Source organism: Cydia strobilella, chromosome 6 (genome assembly GCF_947568885.1).
Source record: "Cydia strobilella chromosome 6, ilCydStro3.1, whole genome shotgun sequence".
NCBI classification, from domain to species: Eukaryota; Metazoa; Arthropoda; class Insecta; order Lepidoptera; family Tortricidae; genus Cydia; species Cydia strobilella.
Window position 1 is genome coordinate 20,988,340 of NC_086046.1, and position 23,862 is coordinate 21,012,201.

At 37.3% G+C, this 23,862-nt stretch overlaps 1 protein-coding gene across 3 annotated transcripts in view; it reads left to right on the forward strand.

Moving 5' to 3' along the window:
• Positions 1-23,862, forward strand: part of LOC134742272 (uncharacterized) — a 138,750-nt gene that overhangs the window by 60,088 nt on the left and 54,800 nt on the right. Inside the window, exons 2-3 of one of the 3 annotated variants that reach the window (XM_063675319.1) lie at positions 10,942-11,033; positions 18,358-18,448. In XM_063675319.1, the coding sequence (XP_063531389.1) occupies positions 10,960-11,033; positions 18,358-18,448 (165 nt within the window). In that variant the 5' untranslated portion in view covers positions 10,942-10,959. Of the gene's footprint in view, positions 1-10,941; positions 11,034-18,357; positions 18,449-19,133; positions 19,217-19,259; positions 19,343-23,862 lie in introns of those variants that run through there. The other 2 variants (XM_063675317.1, XM_063675318.1) reach the window with 2 other exon arrangements.

The following is a 23,862-nucleotide window of genomic DNA, read 5'->3' on the forward strand; positions in this document are numbered from 1 at the left end:
AATTAATGTAAATTTTATTTATCATCTTTTCAATAAAGCTTATAACATTAAAAAATAATAATAATGATTATGTATATTTCTTAAATCTAAGTATATGTCGTCAGAATCAGGATCATATTCGCAACTAATATTTAATTGACAATATGTGTATTTAGATTTAAGAAATATATATGGAAAGTTGCAGAAACAAATTGGTTATTTTATTTTACGCCTATTGCTTGTATTGAACAAAAACGAGGAATGCATTGTTTTTTACCGTATTTATAACAATATTATTTACTTCGTACGTTTCCGGAACTTTAGTTCCGGAAAAAAATGTTATCGCAAGGCAGTCTCCACTTTATGACTTTGTCCTACCAAGTTTAGGTATTTATACTCTGCCTATTCCGATCACTGATTATGAGCGTTTTACGTTTTGTTATCTCTGTCAAAAGCTACTTAAACACGCTCCATCCAAGGTCAAATTACTTTCCCCACTAGTGGATAAAATGCGTTTTTCCCCGCTAGTTTTAAAGGATAAAAGACGGCTTTCCGAGCTAGTGAGGGGAAAAGTATTCAACCATCTTGTCACTTTAACTTTGACATTGTGAACCGACAATGGTATTTAATAAATTGCCATAAGCATCTTAAAACTAGAAAACGCTAAGCTAAAGCTGAATTAAATAACTTTTTAGCGTCTATAGCACAATAATACCAATGAAGAATATCCCAATGACAAACATTTCTAATAGAGTTTGTGCATGCGATACACATGACATTCTTAAATATTTTCCCCTCACTAGCTCGGAAAGCCGTCTATTATCCTTTAAAACAAGCGGGGAAAAACGCATTTTATCCACTAGTGGGGAAAGTAATTTGACCTTGGATGGAGCGTGTTTAAGTAGCTTGACAGATAACAAAACGTCAAACGCTCATAATAATGGTTCGTTCGATATTAATTATCATTAAATAAATGGTTTGAGAATCTAATAAAAAATAAAATTAAAATTAAAATTCCATAAGAGACGTTAGATTTTTTATAATGATGTTAAATATAATTCTGAACGCACAAGTTGAGTCGATGTATTTTACTTCTCGTGTGTTGAAACACTCGCTACGCTCAGGATTCTATTTTAGAACCACTCGCTTCGCTCGTGGTTCAACTATAGAATCCTTTCACTTGCTCATGTTTCAATTCCACACTCGCGGGTAAAATACAACTTTGCACCCTTGTATAACAAATAACTATTTCATCTTTGTGCATGATGTAGTTCTATGTTGTACCATGTTACTGGTTATTGTGACAAGTGACGATTTCAACACATACCTAATCCTTACATTTGCAAAAAAAACTCAAAATATCGTTATAAATGATCTACTACTCCAGTTTAATTTTGCTACAACAGTCTACGAGTAAAAATACGAGTAGGTATTATATCAACAGGCCAGTTTCAAGACTTTCAAGAGGGTGACCATGAGATGTCTGAAACGCGACATCTACTGGTGGCTAGTGATCTGTGATTGGACACGGAGCGTTAATGCGAGACGAACGGTAAACAAAGTGATGACACGGAGCAATGTAGCCGGCGAAATGCCCAAAAAAGGGAGCTAGCGCCATAACATGCTCGTGCATAATGTAGCGTATCTCAGTTTATCGTCGGAATTTCTAAAAATTATTAATATTTTTAAACATTTACTTATGTCGAATAACGTTATGTGTGAGCTGCTGGAGTGGCCAGGGTGATTGGATACGAAAAAAAAATGTGATAAATTATTTTTTCACGCGACACTTCACTTTGTCATGTTTACGTGGGTTGTCACGTTTTCGTATAAGCCTGTTATAGGTACCCGTACCATGAGACACTGACATATACGCCATGCAACGTCTTCGTAATGTACTTTCTATACATCTCGCTCGCACTAATATGTCAGTATGAGCGAGATGCATAAAAAGTAAGTTACGTTCACGCTAGTTTATATTTAGTTCATTTCCTGTAAGTCAATGAGTCAGTGTAAAAAGGCGAATGGGTGTATAGGTTTGATGTTAGAGCAAAAACTATCAAAGACAAAGTTGAATCATATATCTATAATAGTTATTTGTGCAACAAGAGAGGAAAGTTGGTTTTTCTTGCGAGTGTTTATTTTGAGTCCTGAGAAAGCGAGAGATTCTATAATTGAATCACGAGCGAAGCGAGTGATTCTAAGGTAGAATCTGGAGCGTAGCGAGGGACTCAAAAACACGAGATGTAAAATAACTTTGCTCTCGTGTTGCACACATAATTTTTCACCTCAGTAGTGAGAACATATTAAAGGTTAAAATGTATTTCGAATTACACAGAATAAACAGAAAAAAAAGTATTATAATATGTACGATACGATAAGATACGATACGATTCGAATTACACAGAATAAACAGAAAAAAAAATATTATAATATGTACGATACGATAAGATACGATACGATACGATACGATACGAGACGAGACCGGACCGGACCGGACCGGACCGGACCGGACCGGACCAGACCGTACCGTACCGTACCGTATCGTACCGTATCGTACCGTACCGTACCGTACCGTACCGTACCGTACCATACGGTACCGGTACGGTACGGTACGGTATGAAGTTCATGGCCTTCACTAAATTAAAAAGCTACATTGTTTCACTCCCTGGAGTGAGGAAAGTCGCACTTTCCTCACTCCAGGGAGTGACGAAAGTAGGCTTGTTCGAGCTGCTGAGGTGAAAAAATAATATCCCGCGCACATATCAATGTGGTTCAGTAAGGGGGCGGACTGAAAATCAGCGCTGTGCGGTCAATTCCTGGTGAAGTGGCTGGCGCAGCATATGCTGAGCCCGCTCCTTTTGTCGCGCATGCCAATTTCTTATGTTATTCGTTTCCTGTAATTTCTCTTCTGTTGTGTGGCAATAAATGTTTTCTTATTCTTATTCTTATTCTTATCATCGGATAAACGTCTTGTCTTGTGTGAGCTCTGATGTTGGTTTAAATTGTTTAAAGACACAGTAACCGCTTGCCATAAAGTGGACCGTATGGTTGTTTCCCTTCGATATAATGGGCATAAAAATAAAAACACTAGCGAAATTAAATGTTAGATCGAAATGACATTTTAAAAATCTTAATACGTCGCGTATACACTGATACAGTCATAAATATAGTGCGACATATAATAGTAGAAATTAAATAAAATGAAACTAAAAAATCCACTAAATTACGTCAAAAATGTGACAGTTACGTAGGAAGTGGCGCCCTCAATAATTTTCTACAATTTCTTCGGACTAGGTATTCTCATGAAGAATTGCCTACTCTAAGAGACAAGATTATCCTTTTCGTCTACATAACTCTAGACAATATAAATTAAGTGTGTAGATAATGGCGGACCTTGTAGCTTTATTATAGAGTGAAGCCTGTCGCGTGACGCCCTGAGGCCTTGCACACTGCATTGAGGCCCTGTTCGAGGCGCTCTAATGAAAGCTCGTTACATCGCTGATTGGCGGATGGTTCGCCATAGGGAATTAGCATTAGCACCCAAAAGAAAAGGACGAGTATAGTTTTTTTTGTTCTTATTTACTGACAATTTGATGTAACCAACTATACTAACACAATTAGCTTAAGATAAACTAACAAAATCTGTGGATTGTTATGATCTGAAATAAACCTTTATTATCTTTACCTTTAGACTTACTTTTTTTTCAATCTAGTTTTTAATTCACTAACTGGTCGCCCAAGATACAGGCTATGCCTAGTTTGGGGGGCCCTGTTCATTCTGTTATAAATGTACCGCTGTATGCGCGCAACCTGGACCTCATGTATACTCCATCTGCAAATTCCCATCCTTGTGTGTGCAAAATAAATATATTTTTCATTTTTCATTTTCATTTTCATTTTCATTTAATTTAATTTAAATAATTGAAAAAATCCGAAACGTACTTAGGCTTCGTTAACCATAAATCAGCAACAGGCGTCCTCATTACACACAAACAATACAGCTATCCGCAACAGACTTCGTCATTACTAACCTAATTAAGATTAACATGGTACCTACTGTAACCGTAAAGATCTGCGGTCTCCATAATGATGCCTTGACCTATGGTTTAACCGGTGATATACAGTCATGTAATGGGCCGTAACGGTAGTGTAATGAGCGTAATGATATGTAATGACAAGTGTAGCACGCGCCGCGGAATGCAGTCACAGGTTGGTTGTATTTAAATTAAATGCTAGTTTTCACATCCCGCTATTAGATTAATTATTTAATTATTTGTATTTGATTTAAAACAGTGAGGTTTAACTATTCTTGGCGACTACGCACTATAGTCAACGGTAGGTAATTGACCTTATCTTAATGCAAAGAAATGCTCAGTTAAAAATGCTGATATTATAAGACGAAAAGACGTATAACGTAACGCATGAAATTTACATAGTAGAGGTATCTCGGACCAATGATTTGGTCAAGGTTATGTAGAGAGGCGCATGCGTTCGACTGACCAATGTGATGATCCCTTGGGGAAGCCTTTGTCCAGCAATGGACATTGTTCTGATATTGTACGGGTTGTACATCTGAGCTGATATGATTCTTGATGGTTGATTTGTATCTTGAAGATTGATACTCTTGATGGAAACACTGATTTATGTATATTTATTTATTTATAACCAAGGTATATAATGAGTACTAGCTAGGAGCACGTATGTACGTAAACTGAAATATAAATCGAATTAAAGCGTAATCGCATAAACAGCAATCATTCATTATATTAAATGCTGACGCGAGAAATGTGCGATGCTTGCATTGTATACAGATATGATTTAAAACGCAACTTTGAATCATCAACGTATATGTCGATGCGCTTCATCAATTTCTCGTGTGGATAGTCCTTTACTCTTCGATTCCCACTCATGCAGTAAAAGTCCCTTGGTTAATTCGTTAATTTTCATATTCTCTTAGCAATTGCCTACGCGTTTTAACCCACAACACTAGGCTTCGTTAGCAAATTATTTACAAATTCAATTTAATTGTAGAAAAATTGTACATTGTTCATCTGTCCAAAAATGACTTGTTAATTATTTCGAGGTTATAAAGTAAGAGTTCAAAATTAAAAGACTCAATTCAAATCGCAAAAGCCCGTGGGAGCGGGAAAGTGAAATGAACATTTAGAAACTCGGAAAAGGTTGTAAAATAGTAATTGGTTTAGGCAATCAGAATTCTGGTCGGATTGCGTCACGTATTTCACATGAATCTTCGAATTAAGATATTTTTAAACTATAAACTGAGAATAGTTATTTGTTATACAAGGGTGCAAAGTAGTATTTTACCCGCGAGTGTGGAATTGAAAACACGAGCAAGCGAAAGGATTCTATAGTTGAACCACGAGCGAAGCGAGTGGTTCTAAAATAGAATCCTGAGCGTAGCAAGTGTTTCAACACACGAGAAGTAAAATACATTTGCACCCGTGTGTAACACAAAACTTTTCACCTCACTATAGCGAGGAAAGTGCAACATCCACAGGCGTTAGATCATCTTCATCACTGAAATCACTCATTTTTTACGATATTATAACAAAAAACTCTGGAAATTCTGTATTTTTACGTGAGAAGTTTTTAAGTAAAAATTTTGCTGACAATGTTGACATTTCTGACGTATGAAATATCAATGATGCGTTTTGAAATTGCATCGACTCAACTTGTGCGTTCAGAATTATATTTAACATCATTATTAAAAAACAAACGTTTTTTATGGAACTTTAAGGTTTGACATAAAATCATTAAATAAAGCTAAATTTGGTATTTTTTATTAGATTCTCAAACCATTTGTTTAATGATAATTAATATCAAACGAATCATTATTATGAGCGTTTTACGTTTTGTTATCTGTCAAGCTACTTAAACACGCTCCATCCAAGGTCAAATTACTTTCCCCACTAGTGGATAAAATGCGTTTTTCCCCGCTTGTTTTAAAGGATAAAAGACAACTTTCCGAGCTAGTGAGGGGCAAATATTTGTTTTCTTCTTTGTAGATATTTGCGGTCTCGTAAACTAAGATTTGCCATCTAAGAAATACAATAATTCAAAGTTAAATTGGATTTCTGAGTAGAGAATAATAAATAAACGAGTACCTATTGTACTCTTTGCCTAAATAATACACTAGCTTCTTCCCGTGACTTCGTCTGCGTGGAACAATGATAATGATGATTAATAAAGACTTTCCTATGTACTTCTTTGAATCTCGAACTATCTCACTAGGTACAAAATTTGATCTAAATTGGTTCAGCGTGAAAGGTAACAGACAGAGACAGTTTCTTTCGCATTCATATTACATAGTAGAAATACGGACCCGGGTATGCCCTTAAACTACGTCCAAAAGAGAGGTATGGGCACTGTGAAAGACATCTCGCTTTGTGTGGTAGGGCACAGGACAGCGGATGTCATTCTAGAGCAGAGCCCAACTGGGGAGGTACCTCCACCTTACAGAAAACCGCAGCCAAATAACACTAGACCCTAACACTAATAGTGTTGTGTTCCTGCCGGTGAGTAAGGTTGCCAAAACTCGAGGGAGAGGAGTGTTAGGGTCGGCAACGCGCATGTAACTCCTCTGGAGTTGCAGGCGTACATAGGCTACGGAGACTGCTTAACATCAGGCGGGCCGTATGCTTGTTTGCCACCGACGTAGTATAAAAAAGAAAAAAAAATATCGATAATATTTACTTATCTACGTATTTCGGAAGGTTTTTGTAACTATTAGCTAATACGGCGTCGAGCGAAGCTAGATGCTTAACTCCTTAAGACATGAATAGTGGCAAAGATAGATATAACTCTGTAATAGATGGATACAGTCTAAGGAAAAAACGTGCCTCGAAAATCAAGAAAATTTGATTCTCGTTCAGAGGGCGCTACTAGCTTTGGCTTACTGTCGTATAGATGGCGTTGACGGTTTCGTTTGTTATTTAACAATTTTAACGCATATCAGTGAAAGATCATGGGTCAAAATCATAAAAATAATTAATGCAAATAAAAAAATCATTTATCCATATTTAAATACATTTTTTTTTTTTTTAAAGTGGAAAAATTACTGCCTTGGGTGAGACTTGAACTCACGGCCTCTGGATCGGCCTCAAGTCTCACCCAAGGCAGTAATTTTTCCACTTTTAAATTTATTCTAAGCTTAATAGCATCGATCGCAGACGTTTCTGCTTGTTAAAAATTTATTTTTAAATACATTTTATCGTATTTTTATAAATCTTCATTTTTAGTTTTAAAGTGTGTCGACAGATGGCAGTGAATTTACTGGGGTTACAAAATTTACTATGACAGTAGTATCGCTCTGTATATGTTATTCTATGATAGTGGATAGGTTACTCGTGAAATATCACCCCAACACTCACGTATGACATCTGCGATTAACGAATTGTTTTAGCGTGTAGATTGCTATCGCATTTAAATATTTATCTTAGTGAAAAACATTTTCAGTAAGTATACATATTAAAACGAATGAGTAGTAAAAAAGACGCCGCATTCTACACAATAACATGACAAAACGATTTGATAAGCTACTTCGAGTATCGATAGGTGTGGCTAACGATACAGATATAATATACATAATTATATTTTGATTGTCGCAATATTTTCTCATTTTCGCTGTGGAGACAACCGATTCTGATCTGTCAATTTATGAAACTCAAGCATGTTTTATCCATAGCGGTAAAAATTAAAGACGCGACCATTAAGACATTTAAGACACATCATAAGCCATTGATGAACTTTGATAAATGATTCAGGGCGGTCAATGTGACTATAATGAATCTTTTAGGTTCATTGAACTATTGAAAAATAAACTGTTACACTAATTAACGTTGCGTAATGTTACATTAGAAGGATTTAGAGATAAATTCCTCATAAACAACTCGTTAACAAACATGCTCGACATGCCTCCGCCGTAATGACCATCTACCGCACAATAATATTATGTGATAAACAATACCACACATTATGCGCGGTTTACATTAACTGGTTTTATGTTTAGTATCCGTACTTTGTATAGAAGTCGCATTGTTTAGCAAATCAGATGTTTGACTGTTGACACTCATGCTATTTCTCCCTTAAAGCGTGGCACCAAAAGTACCGATCTTAACCGACCATTAGGCATTAGAAACTATTAGGAACTAAATAAACACATTTTTTAAACGACATATTCTGTACGCACAACAAATTAATTTATTATACAAATTATGTATTATTAATCAGGTATTAGAAATAAAAAAACACTAAGACGTCAAACAGGATATCCACTCAGCATGTTGCCATGGCAAGCCATATCTCGTGGCAATATGGTCAGTTAACAATGTCGACAATGGTACTAATGACAAATGCCTAGCTTGTGTAAACCTAGCATAGTTGTTACAATATATCGGTGTTACAGACAGACCACCTGGCGAGCTTGCAACGCCCTTCGGCTCGCCACAAACAACCTTTGCGGTGGGCCAAGGAGAAGGACACACCGACACAGAAACTTACATAATTACTGTACTCGGCTGGCATAATCATGTAACTGGTTTAAGTCCCTAAATAATAAATAGAAACAAAAAATGACCATACTCTGTATCTTTAGGTATTTAAATAAACAAAATCTACCCTCAAGTTGAGGGTAGTTGAAAGCATTACATGATCAAAATAATGTATCTTAAAGTCAGGTCGTTTAGTGACAGATCCAAGCGGTTTTGTATTTGGTTGGTTAACCAATAAATGTTGTGACTACCCGAAAATATACAAATTGTTTGTTTACTGTTATTTAAATACTATAAATCGATTATTTGAAATGGCAATCTATTGTTAGTAAATTTTTATCAGTTGTAGCTTGTGCACTCGTACAAAGAATATCATTCAACTTTTGACCGTCATTGGAATATGTCGATTTGATTAAAGGAAAGACAACCTGTATAGATTATTTTGTCTGGTTAATTCCAAAGGTATACAAAATAAATATGTACTATATTTCAATTCAAATCTATAATTTATTCCTTAATTTTTATTTCAATTTGGCCACATAATTTACAATCGTCCAAAATTAAAGAATAATTTAGGAATAATACTTTCTCTAAATTGAGTAGGTAATATAATTAAACAAAAAAACCGGCCAAGTGCGAGTCGGACTCGCGCACCGAGGGTTCCGTACTTTTTAGTATTTGTTGTTATAGCGGCAACAGAAATACATCATCTGTGAAAAATTCAACTGTCTAGCTATCACGGTTCATGAGATACAGCCTGGTGACAGACGGACAGACAGACGGACAGACGGACAGTGAAGTCTTAGTAATAGGGTCCCGCTTTTACCATTTGGGTACGGAACCCTAAAAAAGAAACCTACTGTTGAGATAATTCCCGCTTCTCTATTTGGAGGAAAAAGAAAGTTAGAACAAAGCAAACTGATGAAACCACTTTAATGGCAATTTAAAAACATAAAACCATAAAAATGTTATTCTAAAACTAATCGCTTATATTCAAATGACCAATGATTATGAGCTGAGCAGTAATTATGCATTCAGACGATTCTTTAATTACAAAAAATGGCATACATGAATGAACTGACATAATAATTTCGTTGTATATCTCTTGAATAATCACCACCATTCTACATTAGCATATACATTATACTTATTAGCTAGCCGCGTGAATGGCGAGAGAAAAAATTAACAAAGCGGATCGAACATATTCGTGTGAAATGTTTTTATTCTTCTTAGAAATATCTATTTATTGTTCTAGTTTCTTTTAAATCAATTAGGTAAGTACATTAACCTTTCGTATGCCTTGCCCCGTATACGTACCACATAATTTGGACTGTAATATACAATTTCAAGGTCATTAATTCAGTAGCAAATTTTTGAAAGGCATACGAAAGGTTTAACAATTATAGGTAGCTTTACTATTATTTGAGAGATTAGATATGATTTTATATTATAGTTTGGCCTCCATTGGGTATTACTCAATAAAGCTAAGTAGGGCAAACATTTTATTATAATAGATTGCGTAGGAAGATGATTTAAATCCCCCAGGGAGCGTCACTGTTTTCATAATGTATTAGACTATATATATGGACCTGTTGCACAACGTCGGTATAATCGAATCATATCAACTGAGCTAATGCACTTACCTGTACTAACAAGGGCATTGTATTATTACAATACTATTATCTGCTTTTGTTCTCGTAGCCGCCAACTAGTTACTTACAAAATAAGTTAGAAGTGCATTGCATGTATATTTAATTTTTAACCTTATTCCTTGTTGAATGGCGTTAAAATGGTCTAATAACATGTTGTAACAAATGGTTTTCTACAGAGTGCATTCGTTTTGGGTGTCGACGGTTGTAAAATGCAAATAAAGTTATGTTAGCCATTATTTAGTTAGTGTATTTTGTAGCCTATTGTTAAAAAATAGAGTCGTTAATCTATACTAACATTTCAAGGCGGTTATAATTTGCTTTTACTACGAGGTAGTTATCCTAATTTGTGGTTTACCACTCAATGGCATTGTATTCTTGACTCTTTGAGTAAACAGGTAAGTGCATTAGCTCAATTGATATGATTCCATCTATACCCAATCGTATTATTTCATAACGAGTTGCTGGGAATTACTTGTAGCTGTTAAAGTAGAATGCTATTAACCCGAACAAGAAATGCTAAGGCTCAACTCAACGAGGTATTTGGCCATTTAAATTCAGCTGGAAGGTTGTTATGGGACTCCACCTCTGAGATACGTGACTTGTATTGTGGATAGTTACCTAACTACCACTTCTTTCCATCTCAACTTGTTTTCTCAGGGGTTGTGTGTAAAAAACCGCCTGTGATGGCAACCTCGGGAAGCGTCAGGAGCATTGAAGAAGGCTCACTCTTTATTGCTCACTGCCAGTGGCAGTAAAGTAAAAAGCTATTGTTAAAGTGAGGTATTTTATTGTTGCAGGTCGCATGAGACGGCGCCATGTCGGCGGTTATGTCCACGCTGTCCATGATCAGCGGCGGCCGGCGCGCGCACCGCAAACTGGCCAGCTCAAGGTAAGGTCACAGGGCGGACACGCTATACATCAAAAATCACTCGCGTTTCTATGTGTGAACGGCACGTCCGTACACGCGTCATAGTGTGAGTAAGTTGCTTGAAAATAGTACTGAGAGCACGCCAGAAGTCCGCCAGATTTCTGTCGCGGGGCGAGGTAATTCGAGTCGGGACGGGGCGGTGCGTGGCCGTTCTGTATGATAATACTATAACTTATTCTGTGGTAAGGTATTCATTAAACTTCTGAGATCCCTTACTTCCAACTGGCGAAACAAGTCAGCAAATAGTATCAAAGTTCGAAACTAAATAAGTAATTTTTTTACTTGGAAATATATGGATGCCTGGAACTTGAAGGGACTCAAGCAAGCTTAGCATTTTACTGCATCATCACTTCATCAGTCGAAGGACATAAAGGACGTGTGCCTAAACTTATCAATGCCTGTTATATTCAGTAACATAACTAACAGAAGTACGAGCAACTGCATGTGAAAGAATATTCCTGTGTACCTTAAACAGAATAATTTAACCAGTAATTAAGATGGGTAGGTACAGGTACTCGGTGTGAAAAACTGTAAAATGCGATATCTGTTATCTATATTATTATTTATAACCCTATGATTTGTAGGCACATATTATTCATAATATGCATTTTCTTTTACGTGGGAAGTAGGTAAATGGAAAAACAAACACTGTAATGAAAACAATACATGCCCATGAGAAAAGGTTAAAAGTGGGTAATAATAATAATAATAGTTTGTAATAATTTACTGCAGGTACCTATCCTATATCAATTAAATTAGAACATTAAACCCTGTCATCATTAGAAAAACCGGACAAGTGCGAGTCGGACTCGCCCACCGAAGGTTCCGTACAAATTTAAGTTCTTTTTTATAAAAAAAATATTTTACTTATTTTTTACAAATTTATAGTTTACAGATTTTTTCCTGTACTTGTAGTGTAAGACTATAATACTTGCCAAATTTCATAGTTCTAGGTCAAAGGGAAGTATCCTATAAATTTTGATTCCCTTGATTGTCGAAATATACGTTTTTTGCGGCATGAACTGCCGTATCTTTTTTTTGCGTTCACCTTTTAATTTAAACTCGATCCCTCTAGGTATTCCCGAGATATAGAGTCATGACAGACACACGGACGGACGAACGGACAACAAAGTGATCCTATAAGGGTTCCGTTTTTTCCTTTTGAGGTACGGAACCCTACAAATCAATGAAATTCGAACATATCATGTTTCTCATTCACTAACTATACCTCTCTTTTGGACGTAGTTTAAGGACATAACCAGGCTTAGGGTACCTTCTGCGCTTCGCAGATCAATGCGACGGAGAATGGAGACTGTTTATATCGGATTCGAAGTTCCATTATACTATCCTGTCCACCACCCACTAATTTTGTTTAAAGAATAAACTTATCCTAACTAGTAGTACTTACTTAATACTAACTATGTAGTAGCCAATTAGTACCTGTAGGTGCCGAAGAGCAACATTGCTGTTAGGTGGAATTACGCGAATTAGCATAGAAAAGGTGGGAGTGATGTTCTAAGCTCGTGCACACAGTCAAATTAGTTAGTTTTTAAAATAAGGTTTTTTCTAGGGCGAACTGTTAGGCATATACTATATGTACCTTATCGAATATAAGCACACGGCAAAATCTCGGATTCAAAGGTATTTTACTTATTTTCAACTAGTTCAATTAAAATTAGTTAGAAATAACAAATTTTACACTTTTTTCTAATTTATGCAGCTAACACGAATAATCCATTTATTTCTTATTTATCTTAACGCGAATAATGCACACGTACAAAATTGACAATTAAACCAAACAATGATAGAGTTGAATCCAAGATGGTCAATAACTTGACTCAATATCTTGCTCACGAATTAATAAACTAGTGGATGTGAAATGACTCCTATTTAGTATGAAAACCAGTGTCGCTAAACTCACACATTCATAGCCACGTTAAAATATGTCACACACTTACAAAATTGCTCTGATTCGTAGCAACTTTCCATACCAAAAGGTTATTACCGGTGGACATTTCTCGAACGAATATCAACTGTAGGCTACATGAGTGACGGTTTAAAATATAATGTCAAAGCTATATGACATACGACTCTTTCATTATCTCATTCATCTCACAAAAGCTCGCTCAACGTTCACCTAATACAACCACTCAACACCAGATGGCGTTATTTTATATAATTTTAAAATCACTTACTTATTACAGGCGAGAAAAGGGCTAAAAAACCAGTATAAGGAAGGTCTAATTACGCATGGTTTGTTACGGATCTCACGGTCACGTTACACTGGTGTTTTCGAGATCTCTACACGCCTGCGAGTAGCTAACCGTTGGAACTTCTTTCCATTCGACGATATAGGGAGGGGACAGTGTAATCGGAGTGTTTTATCGATATTTGTGTGTTCAGTTAGGTATTGATATTTCATTACCGTATGTTTTAACACATTTAGATGATACTTTATTTATGATTATAATATAGGTAGTGATAATCGTGATTTTATGAAAAATAATATGTAGTACAGTACAACAAATATCTAACTAGAAATTTGTTTCTTATTAATTGACCAACTAGGTTGTTAATGTGAACATTAAATATATCTTAAAGTCAAACAGATAAAATCATAGTTCTTTAAAGGTCTATACTCGGTATTGCTGTTATTTTGTTATCACAAATCTGCAATTACTTACATAGGTAAGTATTCGTCTTTAACAATATATTTACTTGTAGCAGCATTTAAGGCCAATCTAGACGGGACAACCTGATTAAATTGTCAAATTAATTGTATGGTGTGAAAGCATACATGAAACTGGCTCATCGATCCCACTTGATTTGATTGTAAGATTGTGACCTATCAAATCAGGAAAGGGGGCGGCAAAATTCCAATATTTGACGCTAGTTTGCGTGGTACGGAACACTCTTTATTAATTTAGTGAGCCCGAATGTCACTAATAATTACTAAATTAGTAACTAAGTTGCGTGTGGACGCTAGATGAGATGTATGGCAATTTTATCCCCAGAAATCTTTCTCTAAGAAATGCTCCTAGCAAATGGTGCTATATTTTTGCGGAAACTAATTTTCTTGCCCAGTAGCATTGATCCATTTATTTTTAATATCGGCATCTTGTGGTAACCTACAATAATTAATAATAAAGAAATAGAAAATATAAAACGTTTATTCATGGCACATTGCATGCATTGTACGCATAAGTGCATTAAGGCCCTGGTCTAATTATATTAACATGAAAATATGATGGGTGTAAAAAACAAAAACGTATGTAAAGGAATACGAAGGTTTGAAAGGTTGCCATGAAATGACCCCGACTTAACTTAGTGCTTGATGACCAGAGCTGCCATATTTAATCAGTGCACTTACTGCGGTAGAAGATTTCTTTTAAAGGATTTATTTGTAAGAACGTGCATAATTGAACTTAAATATTTCGTGAAGAATGAAAGGTATGGGTGTCGGGTTTTTTTGTAATACTTTTATATACTCAGTACTATATATATATTTATTAAACTATTCATGTTCCATAATATTTTTTTTAAGAAATCAAGTAAAAACTATCAATCGAGTAAGAAAAAAAACTTAAGATGCCGTTTTTTGCCAAAAGGGTTCAGTATATGTTTTATGAGTATTTTTTTATAAGTAATGTATATAAAGAGCTTTTATTTGAGATATTAAACATTGAAATCGGTCAAATAGTTAAGCTTGTAGAATTTTTTTAAATATATTTTGAAGAAATTTACACTCACATTCAAACTTTTATATTTCGTGAAGTATGAGAGGTATCGGTGTCGGTTTTTTTTATAATACTTGTTATTTATTCAGTAATATATACATGTATTAAGCTATTCATGTTCCGTACATTTTTTTTGAGAAACCAAGTAAAAACTATCAATCGAGTAAAAAAAAAAAACTTAAGATGCCGTTTTTTGTCGAAAGTAATCAGTATATATTTTTTTAGTATTTTTTTTAAAGTAATGTATATAATGAGCTTTCATTTGAGATATTAAATATTTAAATCGGTTCATTGGTTTAGCTTGTAGAATTTTTTGAAATATTTTTTAAAGAAGTGGCGCCATCTCTGTTCCTAAGGGGTGAAACTTGCGCTGCTGCGGGTCAAATCACTCAGTTTGGTCCCTACTAGCACTGTGCAAAGCGGCTTGCTTTTATCATGAAGTGCAGCATCCGGGCAAAAAATGGCCATAACAAGTATGACTATACTAATGCCCGTTGAGTCCAGAAAATTCCAGATTCTTTGGGCCGTAATGTTCTGTACCTCATAGGGTTGCAGTATGTGCCGCTCTAAGTGGATACTTCTTTTTGACATTAGTGGTCCACATGAACAGAGTATGTGCATAGAATATAACTAGCATTAGTTTGTTTAATTTACGTTTTTCGTGTTGACATTATAAACATTATTTAGGTATTTTTCTTCTTAAGTTAGGTCATGTTTAATTATAAAAGTTAGTTAGTTAGTTAGTTAGTTAGTTTAGTTATTACAAAGAGATGCATACAAAAACAATACAAAATACATATAAACACGGTATAAAAAATCTAACCTAACTTGCCGCTGTATCTGACCCTATCCAGTCCAGTCATCTAGCTAGAGTCGTTCTAGGTGTTGGTAGCTCTTCGCTATGAGACCATTAAGGGGATCCCATGCCCCAATGACCTTCGATTTGAATCTCTTAGTTTTCTAATGTTTTTTGTAGCTTATCATATTAACAGCAACGGATTTTAGCAATATAGTATCCCATATTTACTTCAAAGTTCATTGTTTTCGAAATATTTGGCATCAAAGTTGAACAATTTTAGGCCAAAAAACTGGTTTTCTGGCCATAACTTTTGTGTTAATTAGTTTAAAATTAAAACCTTAGACAAATTTTTAGAGACGTCTAAGACGAACCCAAATATGTAGATTTCGTATAAGTAAGTTCTTTCACAGCAATCGAGATACGAAAAAAATTTTTTTTAGACAATGTTTAAAGCAGTCATAAATAAATAAGTATTCATTTTTTTTACAACCCGGTAGACAAAAATGGAGATAAAAGATTGAAGAATCGATAGCCGCTTGTCTTATAATTCTATATGGTGTGCAAAAGTAGGAGATACGATTCAAAACTTGTCAAAAATCGATGAAAACCTCAGGTAGCCCCTTAACTGAAACGACTATCTATCGGGACAATGATCGTCGAGTCAACATCCCACACGGTAGTTATCTCGTAAGCCAAGTTTATGCAAGTACATACCTATACCTACATAGATGGATTTGTCCTCGGCTTTCACGAGATTCTCATTATCAGCGATCCTATCTATAACTGTAATAAATAACTATTCATGTTTAAGGTCAGTATATACTGGTCGTCAGTAATATGATAAAGCTATGGGATTAACATTGCACTCTTGCGCACCGGTGGGCTTGAACAGCGCTTAATTGAATTTATACCAACGGAATTAAAATCGAACAAGCTTTATTTTCTTCAAAAGATGGTCATCGGCAGCGGTATTGCTAGATATGTGTATTCAAATATTAAATATTTTGAGACAATCATACACATATTGATATGATAGATTTCAGGACCGGTATAAAACAATTTAATTTATGTTTATGAAACAACCCTATTAACCTGCCATGTACGTCAAGATTGTCTAGCATTTTTATAACATGTACTATAAAAAAAACCGGCCAAGTGCGAGTCGGACTCGCGCACCGAGGGTTCCGTACTTTTTAGTATTTGTTTGTTATAGCGGCAACAGAAATACATCGTCTGTGAAAATTTCAACTGTCTAGCTATCACGGATCATAAGATACAGCCTGGTGACAGACAGACAGATGGACAGACTGACAGACGGACAGCGGAGTCTTAGTAATAGGGTCCCGTTTTTACCCTTTGGGTACGGAACCCTAAAAAAACGCTAAAACAACACTATCTGCAAAGTTTTTACGACCACCGTGTCCCCACTTGCCCGACTAAAGATACAATGAGATAAAAGTTAATATTTTATTGCAGTATTGTTTCTTGTTCAAGAGAATGCTATCGATATATCTGTTAACATGTTCCCATCGTATCAGATCGTGGTATCTGGGTAAACTATCCAAGGTTCGTGGTTGTTATGATACTCAATGTCGATGGTATCAAAGTATCGTAAATTGTTAAATGATGATGTCAATGAGATTAAGAGTTGTGGGGCTTCTGAGTCATATGAAAAGCTTGTCCAACTAAAATATTATAATATCTAAAAGCGTGGTTAAAAGACGCATCGAAATATCATCCGAGAATTATACAGTTCGCAATAAGCAATGCTATTTACATTAAAATGTTCCTTTGCGTAGAAAAACGGGAAACAAAACGAAATCACGAATATTCCAAAGATTATAACAATCCTTGCTGATAAAAAAATATGATTAGTGACTATGTCAATATCTCTAACATTATATACGATTAATTTACCATGCAATAAACCGTATATAGGTACATACAATAGATGTGGTACATCCCATATCTATAGATTTACGAGTACTAAAGATGCTGCACCAATAGGTCCATTAAACTAAACACCATCGAGAAAATAATAAACTACCCTAATGTTGAGCCAATAAACAAAATAAGTACCTAAACGAGAAATAGTAAATTTTATCGTTTTATTAGTGAATTCTTTAAGCTACTTTAAACTACACATTGTGATGTAACAACATTATCTGTCAGAGATCGAAAGTTAATGTAACCTAAAAGCCGGATTGTGTTGTGGCAGAAACTCGAGCAACTTCTCAAGGCTAACGTTGTGAAAATTCTATATTCTTTAGTTTCTATTGACATCATAGTATCTGTTTAAACTATTATTTGTATATGTATGTAGATTTTACGAAATAGTTTTATATATATATATACTTGAATTCATCTTTATGGTAGACTTGTAATTATAGGTACCTATATTATTAGATTGGAATATCCAAGTCAGAAGGTACAATAAATGAAAAGTAATTTACCACATCAGCTTGTGAATGCTCTCTTTATTCGTTAAAAACGGATGAAAAAGTTGCATTCTATCCACAGCAGTGGCAAAGTAATCTGATACAATTTTTGAGTTGTTTCCTGAAGTTGACTTTGAATAATAAATACAAAATAACGTTCATTTGTACTGGTTTTATAATGTTTGTCAGTTAGTATTTTCCTCTCGTTGGTGTGGTGAAACATTTTCTATTTCACTCGGGAGCGGACAAATATGTCCATTGCCCTAATAGTAAAACAAATAACTATTTTTTGTTTTTGTTTTATGACGCAGCGGGCGCAAGTCGGGGCAGATGTCGGACGCGGGCGAGGACCGGCGCCGCCGCGACCACGACCTCACCCAGCAACAGCGGTCCGCTTCTCTGGTGAGTGTCTACCAATATCTGAATAAACTGTTACACGGCGCAAGTCGGGGCAGATGTCGGACGCGGGCGAGGACCGGCGCCGCCGCGACCACGACCTCACCCAGCAACAGCGGTCCGCTTCTCTGGTGAGTGTCTACCAATATCTGAATAAACTGTTACACGGCGCAAGTCGGGGCAGATGTCGGACGCGGGCGAGGACCGGCGCCGCCGCGACCACGACCTCACCCAGCAACAGCGGTCCGCTTCTCTGGTGAGTGTCTACCAATATCTGAATAAACTGTTACACGGCGCAAGTCGGGGCAGATGTCGGACGCGGGCGAGGACCGGCGCCGCCGCGACCACGACCTCACCCAGCAACAGCGGTCCACTTCTCTGGTGAGTGTCTACCAATATCTGAATAAACTGTTACACGGCGCAAGTCGGGGCAGATGTCCACAGATGTCGGACGCGGGCGAGGACCGGCGCCGCCGCGACCACGACCTCACCCAGCAACAGCGGTCCGCGTCTCTGGTGAGTGTCTACAACCTACCAATACCTGAATATAACTGTTACACGGCGCAAGTCGGGGCAGATGTCGGACGCGGGCGAGGACCGGCGCCGCCGCGACCACGACCTCACCCAGCAACAGCGGTCCGCTTCTCTGGTGAGTGTCTACCAATATCTGAATAAACTGTTACACGGCGCAAGTCGGGGCAGATGTCGGACGCGGGCGAGGACCGGCGCCGCCGCGACCACGACCTCACCCAGCAACAGCGGTCCGCTTCTCTGGTGAGTGTCTACCAATACCTAAATATAACTGTTACACGGCGCAAGTCGGGGCAGATGTCGGACGCGGGCGAGGATCGGCGCCGCCGCGACCTCGACTTCACCCAACAACAGCGGTCCGCTTCTCTGGTGAGTGTCTACCAATACCTGAATATAACTGTTACACGGCGCAAGTCGGGGCGGCTGTCGGACGCGGGTGAGGACCGGCGCCGCCGCGACCACGACCTCACCAAGCAGCAGTGCAGCACAGTTGAGGACTGCCAACCATCTAATTGGTGAAGATGGCAATGTCGCGTAGCGATGGCGGAAAGAAGCGGCAGGCATTAATCCGAACAATTCCTCGGAGGTCTCCCCGTTGTACATACCTACTATATATTATTATAGCTTACTTTATATTTTTATGTATATCTATCATAATTATACACATAAGCAGGTACGGTCGGTGCCCCAACTTAAGTACGCACGTTGCCATTCGCCACACTAATTATATAGAAAAGTGGATACTTATGTTAGGGAACCGACTGTATTAGACCTACAAGCTTATCCCAGTATGTAGCAGTACCTAGGAGTACCGTAGCAGATCACTCACATAGCTCCATGCACTATCATGACGGCATCAGCACGAGCAATTAGCTGCGATGATCTGATTACATTTACGATCGCGACTGCTACGTGCCTCGCATGCAGCGCGCTTGCTTTACGTATATTTTATACTGAAAATTGTATAAACTGAATTGTTTGTAAAAACTGTAATAGATGTCATATATTAAAGAAAAAGTGACGAAGCCCTCCAGTGGTGAAGGCCGGATTGAATTGTTTGTATTTTTATATAAAAGATATCTTAACTTTACTTAAAAACGGAAAGTTAAAATTGTTTGTTTGAAATCTCAATCCTTACGAGATATATGAACATAGCGTTCGGGCATGCATAGTTTCACATCTGGTTAGCTAGAATATCCACATAGAACGAATTTCGTAAGAGAGAAACAGTATTTATTATTCGTGAGTAATTAAAACCCGCCTCGCACATTGACCGGACTGTCCAGACGGCAGCAGCGGCGGCTGAATTAATGGCACTTCGGAAGCGCGATCACTATTAGAAAATATATATATATATATATATATATATAAATTAAAATTCCCCATACGAAAGCGACCCACCCTACTGGACAACGCGAGGAAGATGATGGTGTTCTTTTAATTAAAAAAAGTATCTCAACATCTATTCAGTATTGGCGGAGTAATCGCGTAACTACGCGTAACAAACATACAAAAACATCGTGTTATCCTCCGTTTTTAGCGTTCTGGACCCTATTACTAAGACTCCGCTGTCCGTCTGTCCATCCGTCTGTCCGTCTGTCTCTCTGTCACCAGGCTGTATCTCATGAACCGTGATAGCTAGACAGTTGAAATTTTCACAGATGATGTATTTCTGTTGCCGCTATAACAACAAATACTAAAAAGTACGGAACCCTCGGAGCGCGAGTCCGACTCTCACTTTGCCGGTTTTTTTAATTGGTACCGTACTTAGGTAGGTACTTAATTATCGAAGAGCGCTTACATCATTGCATTTGATCTAAGATGGCTGCCCGGCTCCCCGCAGCGTTGTGTCTTCATTCCACTAATTACTACAGAATCTGGTCTTTAATGACTACACCCATTTATCACGTTAATGATCGTGCGCGCGCTGCAGGCTTCCTGACATTAGGAGTAAAGTCTCAGTTTACACAAGAAGGAGTAGCACTAAAGCAAAATCAATAATAGCATTAAGACGAAACAGGAGCTGAACGAATTTTCAATTTTGAGATTTTAAGGTGAATATTGCCGCCATATCCCCGCCTGCCTCCAGGGGGAAAGGAAAAGTGGGCACTATGGAAAGCCCTTAACAGACTTAGAACGGGAGTTGGTCGGTCAAAAGATAATCTTCTGAGATGGGGAATTGGGCGACAAGGTGATACATTCTGCGAGTGTGGAGTAACCCAAACAACAATACACATGAGACAGTGTTCTCTGTGCTCAACGATGTGCACTGAGGAAGATCTCCTGAGGGCCACACCCCGAGGGCTAGAAGTGGCAAAACATTGGCAGCCAAAAATTTAGTTTTAAGAAGTTTGATCCCTCTACACGAGCAAGAAGAAGATATCCCCGTGTGTGTGGTGCACGCACACAGACGCGCACGTTATTTATCATTCCTCTAGCTTCAAAAACCACGGACGAAACAGTCGAATACGTTTGCTATGGAGAAATGACCACTCCTGTTGGCTCTTAAAAAGTGCACCTATAGATATGTGTTGTGTCAGTCTGAGCACTAGCTCCATGCATTTTAGAGCTGATAATTTCTCCGTGCAGTAACGAATTATTGTTTTTATCCAGTGTCTAAAACAGCATGATTTCTTTTCGTTAGCCTATTTCATACTTTTTTGTTTAGATGAAATTTGGCATAGAGATAGGTTGAGTCCCTGAGAAGGACATAGGATAGTTTTTATCCCTAAAACCATCCCTTAAGAGAGCAAAAAGCGGGGTGGAATTGAGATAATTAATGAAGTGCCTGGTAATTTGTGTGCATAATATGAATAATTGCTATGAGAATTTTTCCAGGCGCTATACTTACTTTAGCTGCTGTTACTAAGTCCACGCAGACGAAGTCGCGGGCAAAAGCTAGTATATTATAGAAGCTTCTGTCTGCATTTCTGTCCGCGTGAAAATTGTTCAATTTCTCTTTAGTACTCCCGTGCTATATCTTTCAATCCCCATTTCACTTTGTGCATGAATTCGAGGATTATACCTAAGTATCATAAGTCACATAAAATTTTGTATGATAAATGTGATGCAGAGAGCAGGCGCGGCTTCCTCTAAGGAGCGCTTGTGCAGTGCACTCCCATAAATAATCATAATGAAATTATAGTGCCTAATTAATATATTACTCTTTAAGATCTATCGTACAAAAGTAAAATACCAATTAAATAATTACCTTTATTCATTATAAGTTTATAGACGGCCTATACTACTCGGCCTACTCCTATAATTTCATAGGAATCATAGGTAACGCGCGAAGCGGAGCGCTTTGGATTGCGCTCCTATGAAAAAGATTTAGTACATAAAATCAATAGGAAATTCAATGAGAGCGAAAGAGAAGTTTCGCTACAGTTCCGCACGTGAAACAGAAGATTTTCTATGAAGAAAGAGGTAAAATTGGAGCGGCGCTCCGTAGCCCGTTTGACCTTGCGCCCTCTCGTCGAATGCGCGCGCATTGTGCGCGCCATATTGTCACTTGTTTGTAAACAGACCTTAGTTAGTAGTCAATTTTAAAGTACGCGCGTGAATGGAATTTTGGCATTTTTTTATTATAAATAATTAACCATGAGTTTAAGCAGTAAGTGCACATAATTTGTTTGTTGTGAGGTATTTAAAATGAATGAATTTAACGGGAGAATGTGAAAAAAGTTTACAAAATCGACTCGAGTTCAATATAAAAGGAAAACCTTGAACTTTCGTAACAATGTTCGTCAAAAACAAAAACTTATATGTCATTAAATAAGATCAATATGCAAAAACACCGTGGTTGTGTTATGTCGCTGTGATAAAAGTAACTAGGTGTTTTAGTTTATCGTGTTACCTACCTAAGTACATATGTCTTGTTTGGAGCGGGCGCGGGCGGGCCGGGCGACGGCTGTGCGGTGAGTTTGCTTGGACCGAAACCGATGTGTTAACAATTTAGCACATAATCCATTTGTAAAATGAACTGCAGTTAGCGTCTATCGGTCGTCAAGATATTCGTAATAGCGAAATTCTATAAGAGAGTTCAATGACCGTATTTTGTGTCGGTTAATTGAATGTGTAGTTTTTTACTGTGATAGTGAACACCCATAATATAGAATCACCAGCCGCCGCTGGCAGAGAGAAAACTCGATTGGGGGTGGTCGTGCGCCGGCGTTGTTTTCATATCCGGCGCGCCATCGCGAATCTTGATGAAATGCGCGAAAGTTGATATCGGGCTGAACCGCGCGCGTCAGTTGACATATTTTCGGACAATGGTATAAAACTTTTTCTGCTGCCATAAATATGAATTTGTTAATGTATCCACAAACTTATTTCGTAATCGTAGCTTTGTCAATTTTAGCTTTTTATCCTATATATTGTTAACTAGCGCCATATATTGTAGATATATCAGTAGGTAATGTAGTAATCTGTGGACGATGTTTGTGGTCTTACACTTTATTATTCTTTGTTACTCTATTTCTGTGCCCTTGCGTGTTACTGTTTTTTGTCCCAAATAAAAAAATGGGTTAATTCACATTTCCATCAATCCTATTATTCTGCTGAGCTTCTGTTTATTATTGATCTAGTGCTAAAAGTGTCAAACTGTCCAGTATACCACGGGCACGCGCCTGTCACAAATGCTGCATTGTCACCTCGCTGGTCACGCGATTTGCTAAACAATGCCGTTGTTTGTTTGGGTGTTAGTCAGGGTGATGCAATGGTTTCCGCTCGACGTATGTACTTAAATAATGACCTTTTCACCACACCAGCTGGTAAAGGCTCTCTTGATTGTTCAAAAACTTATAAGTTTCATTTTATTCATACGTGAGGTAAAGTAGTAAAAAAAATTTTACATACAGGAAACTACGAGTATAGGTCTACATTATAAG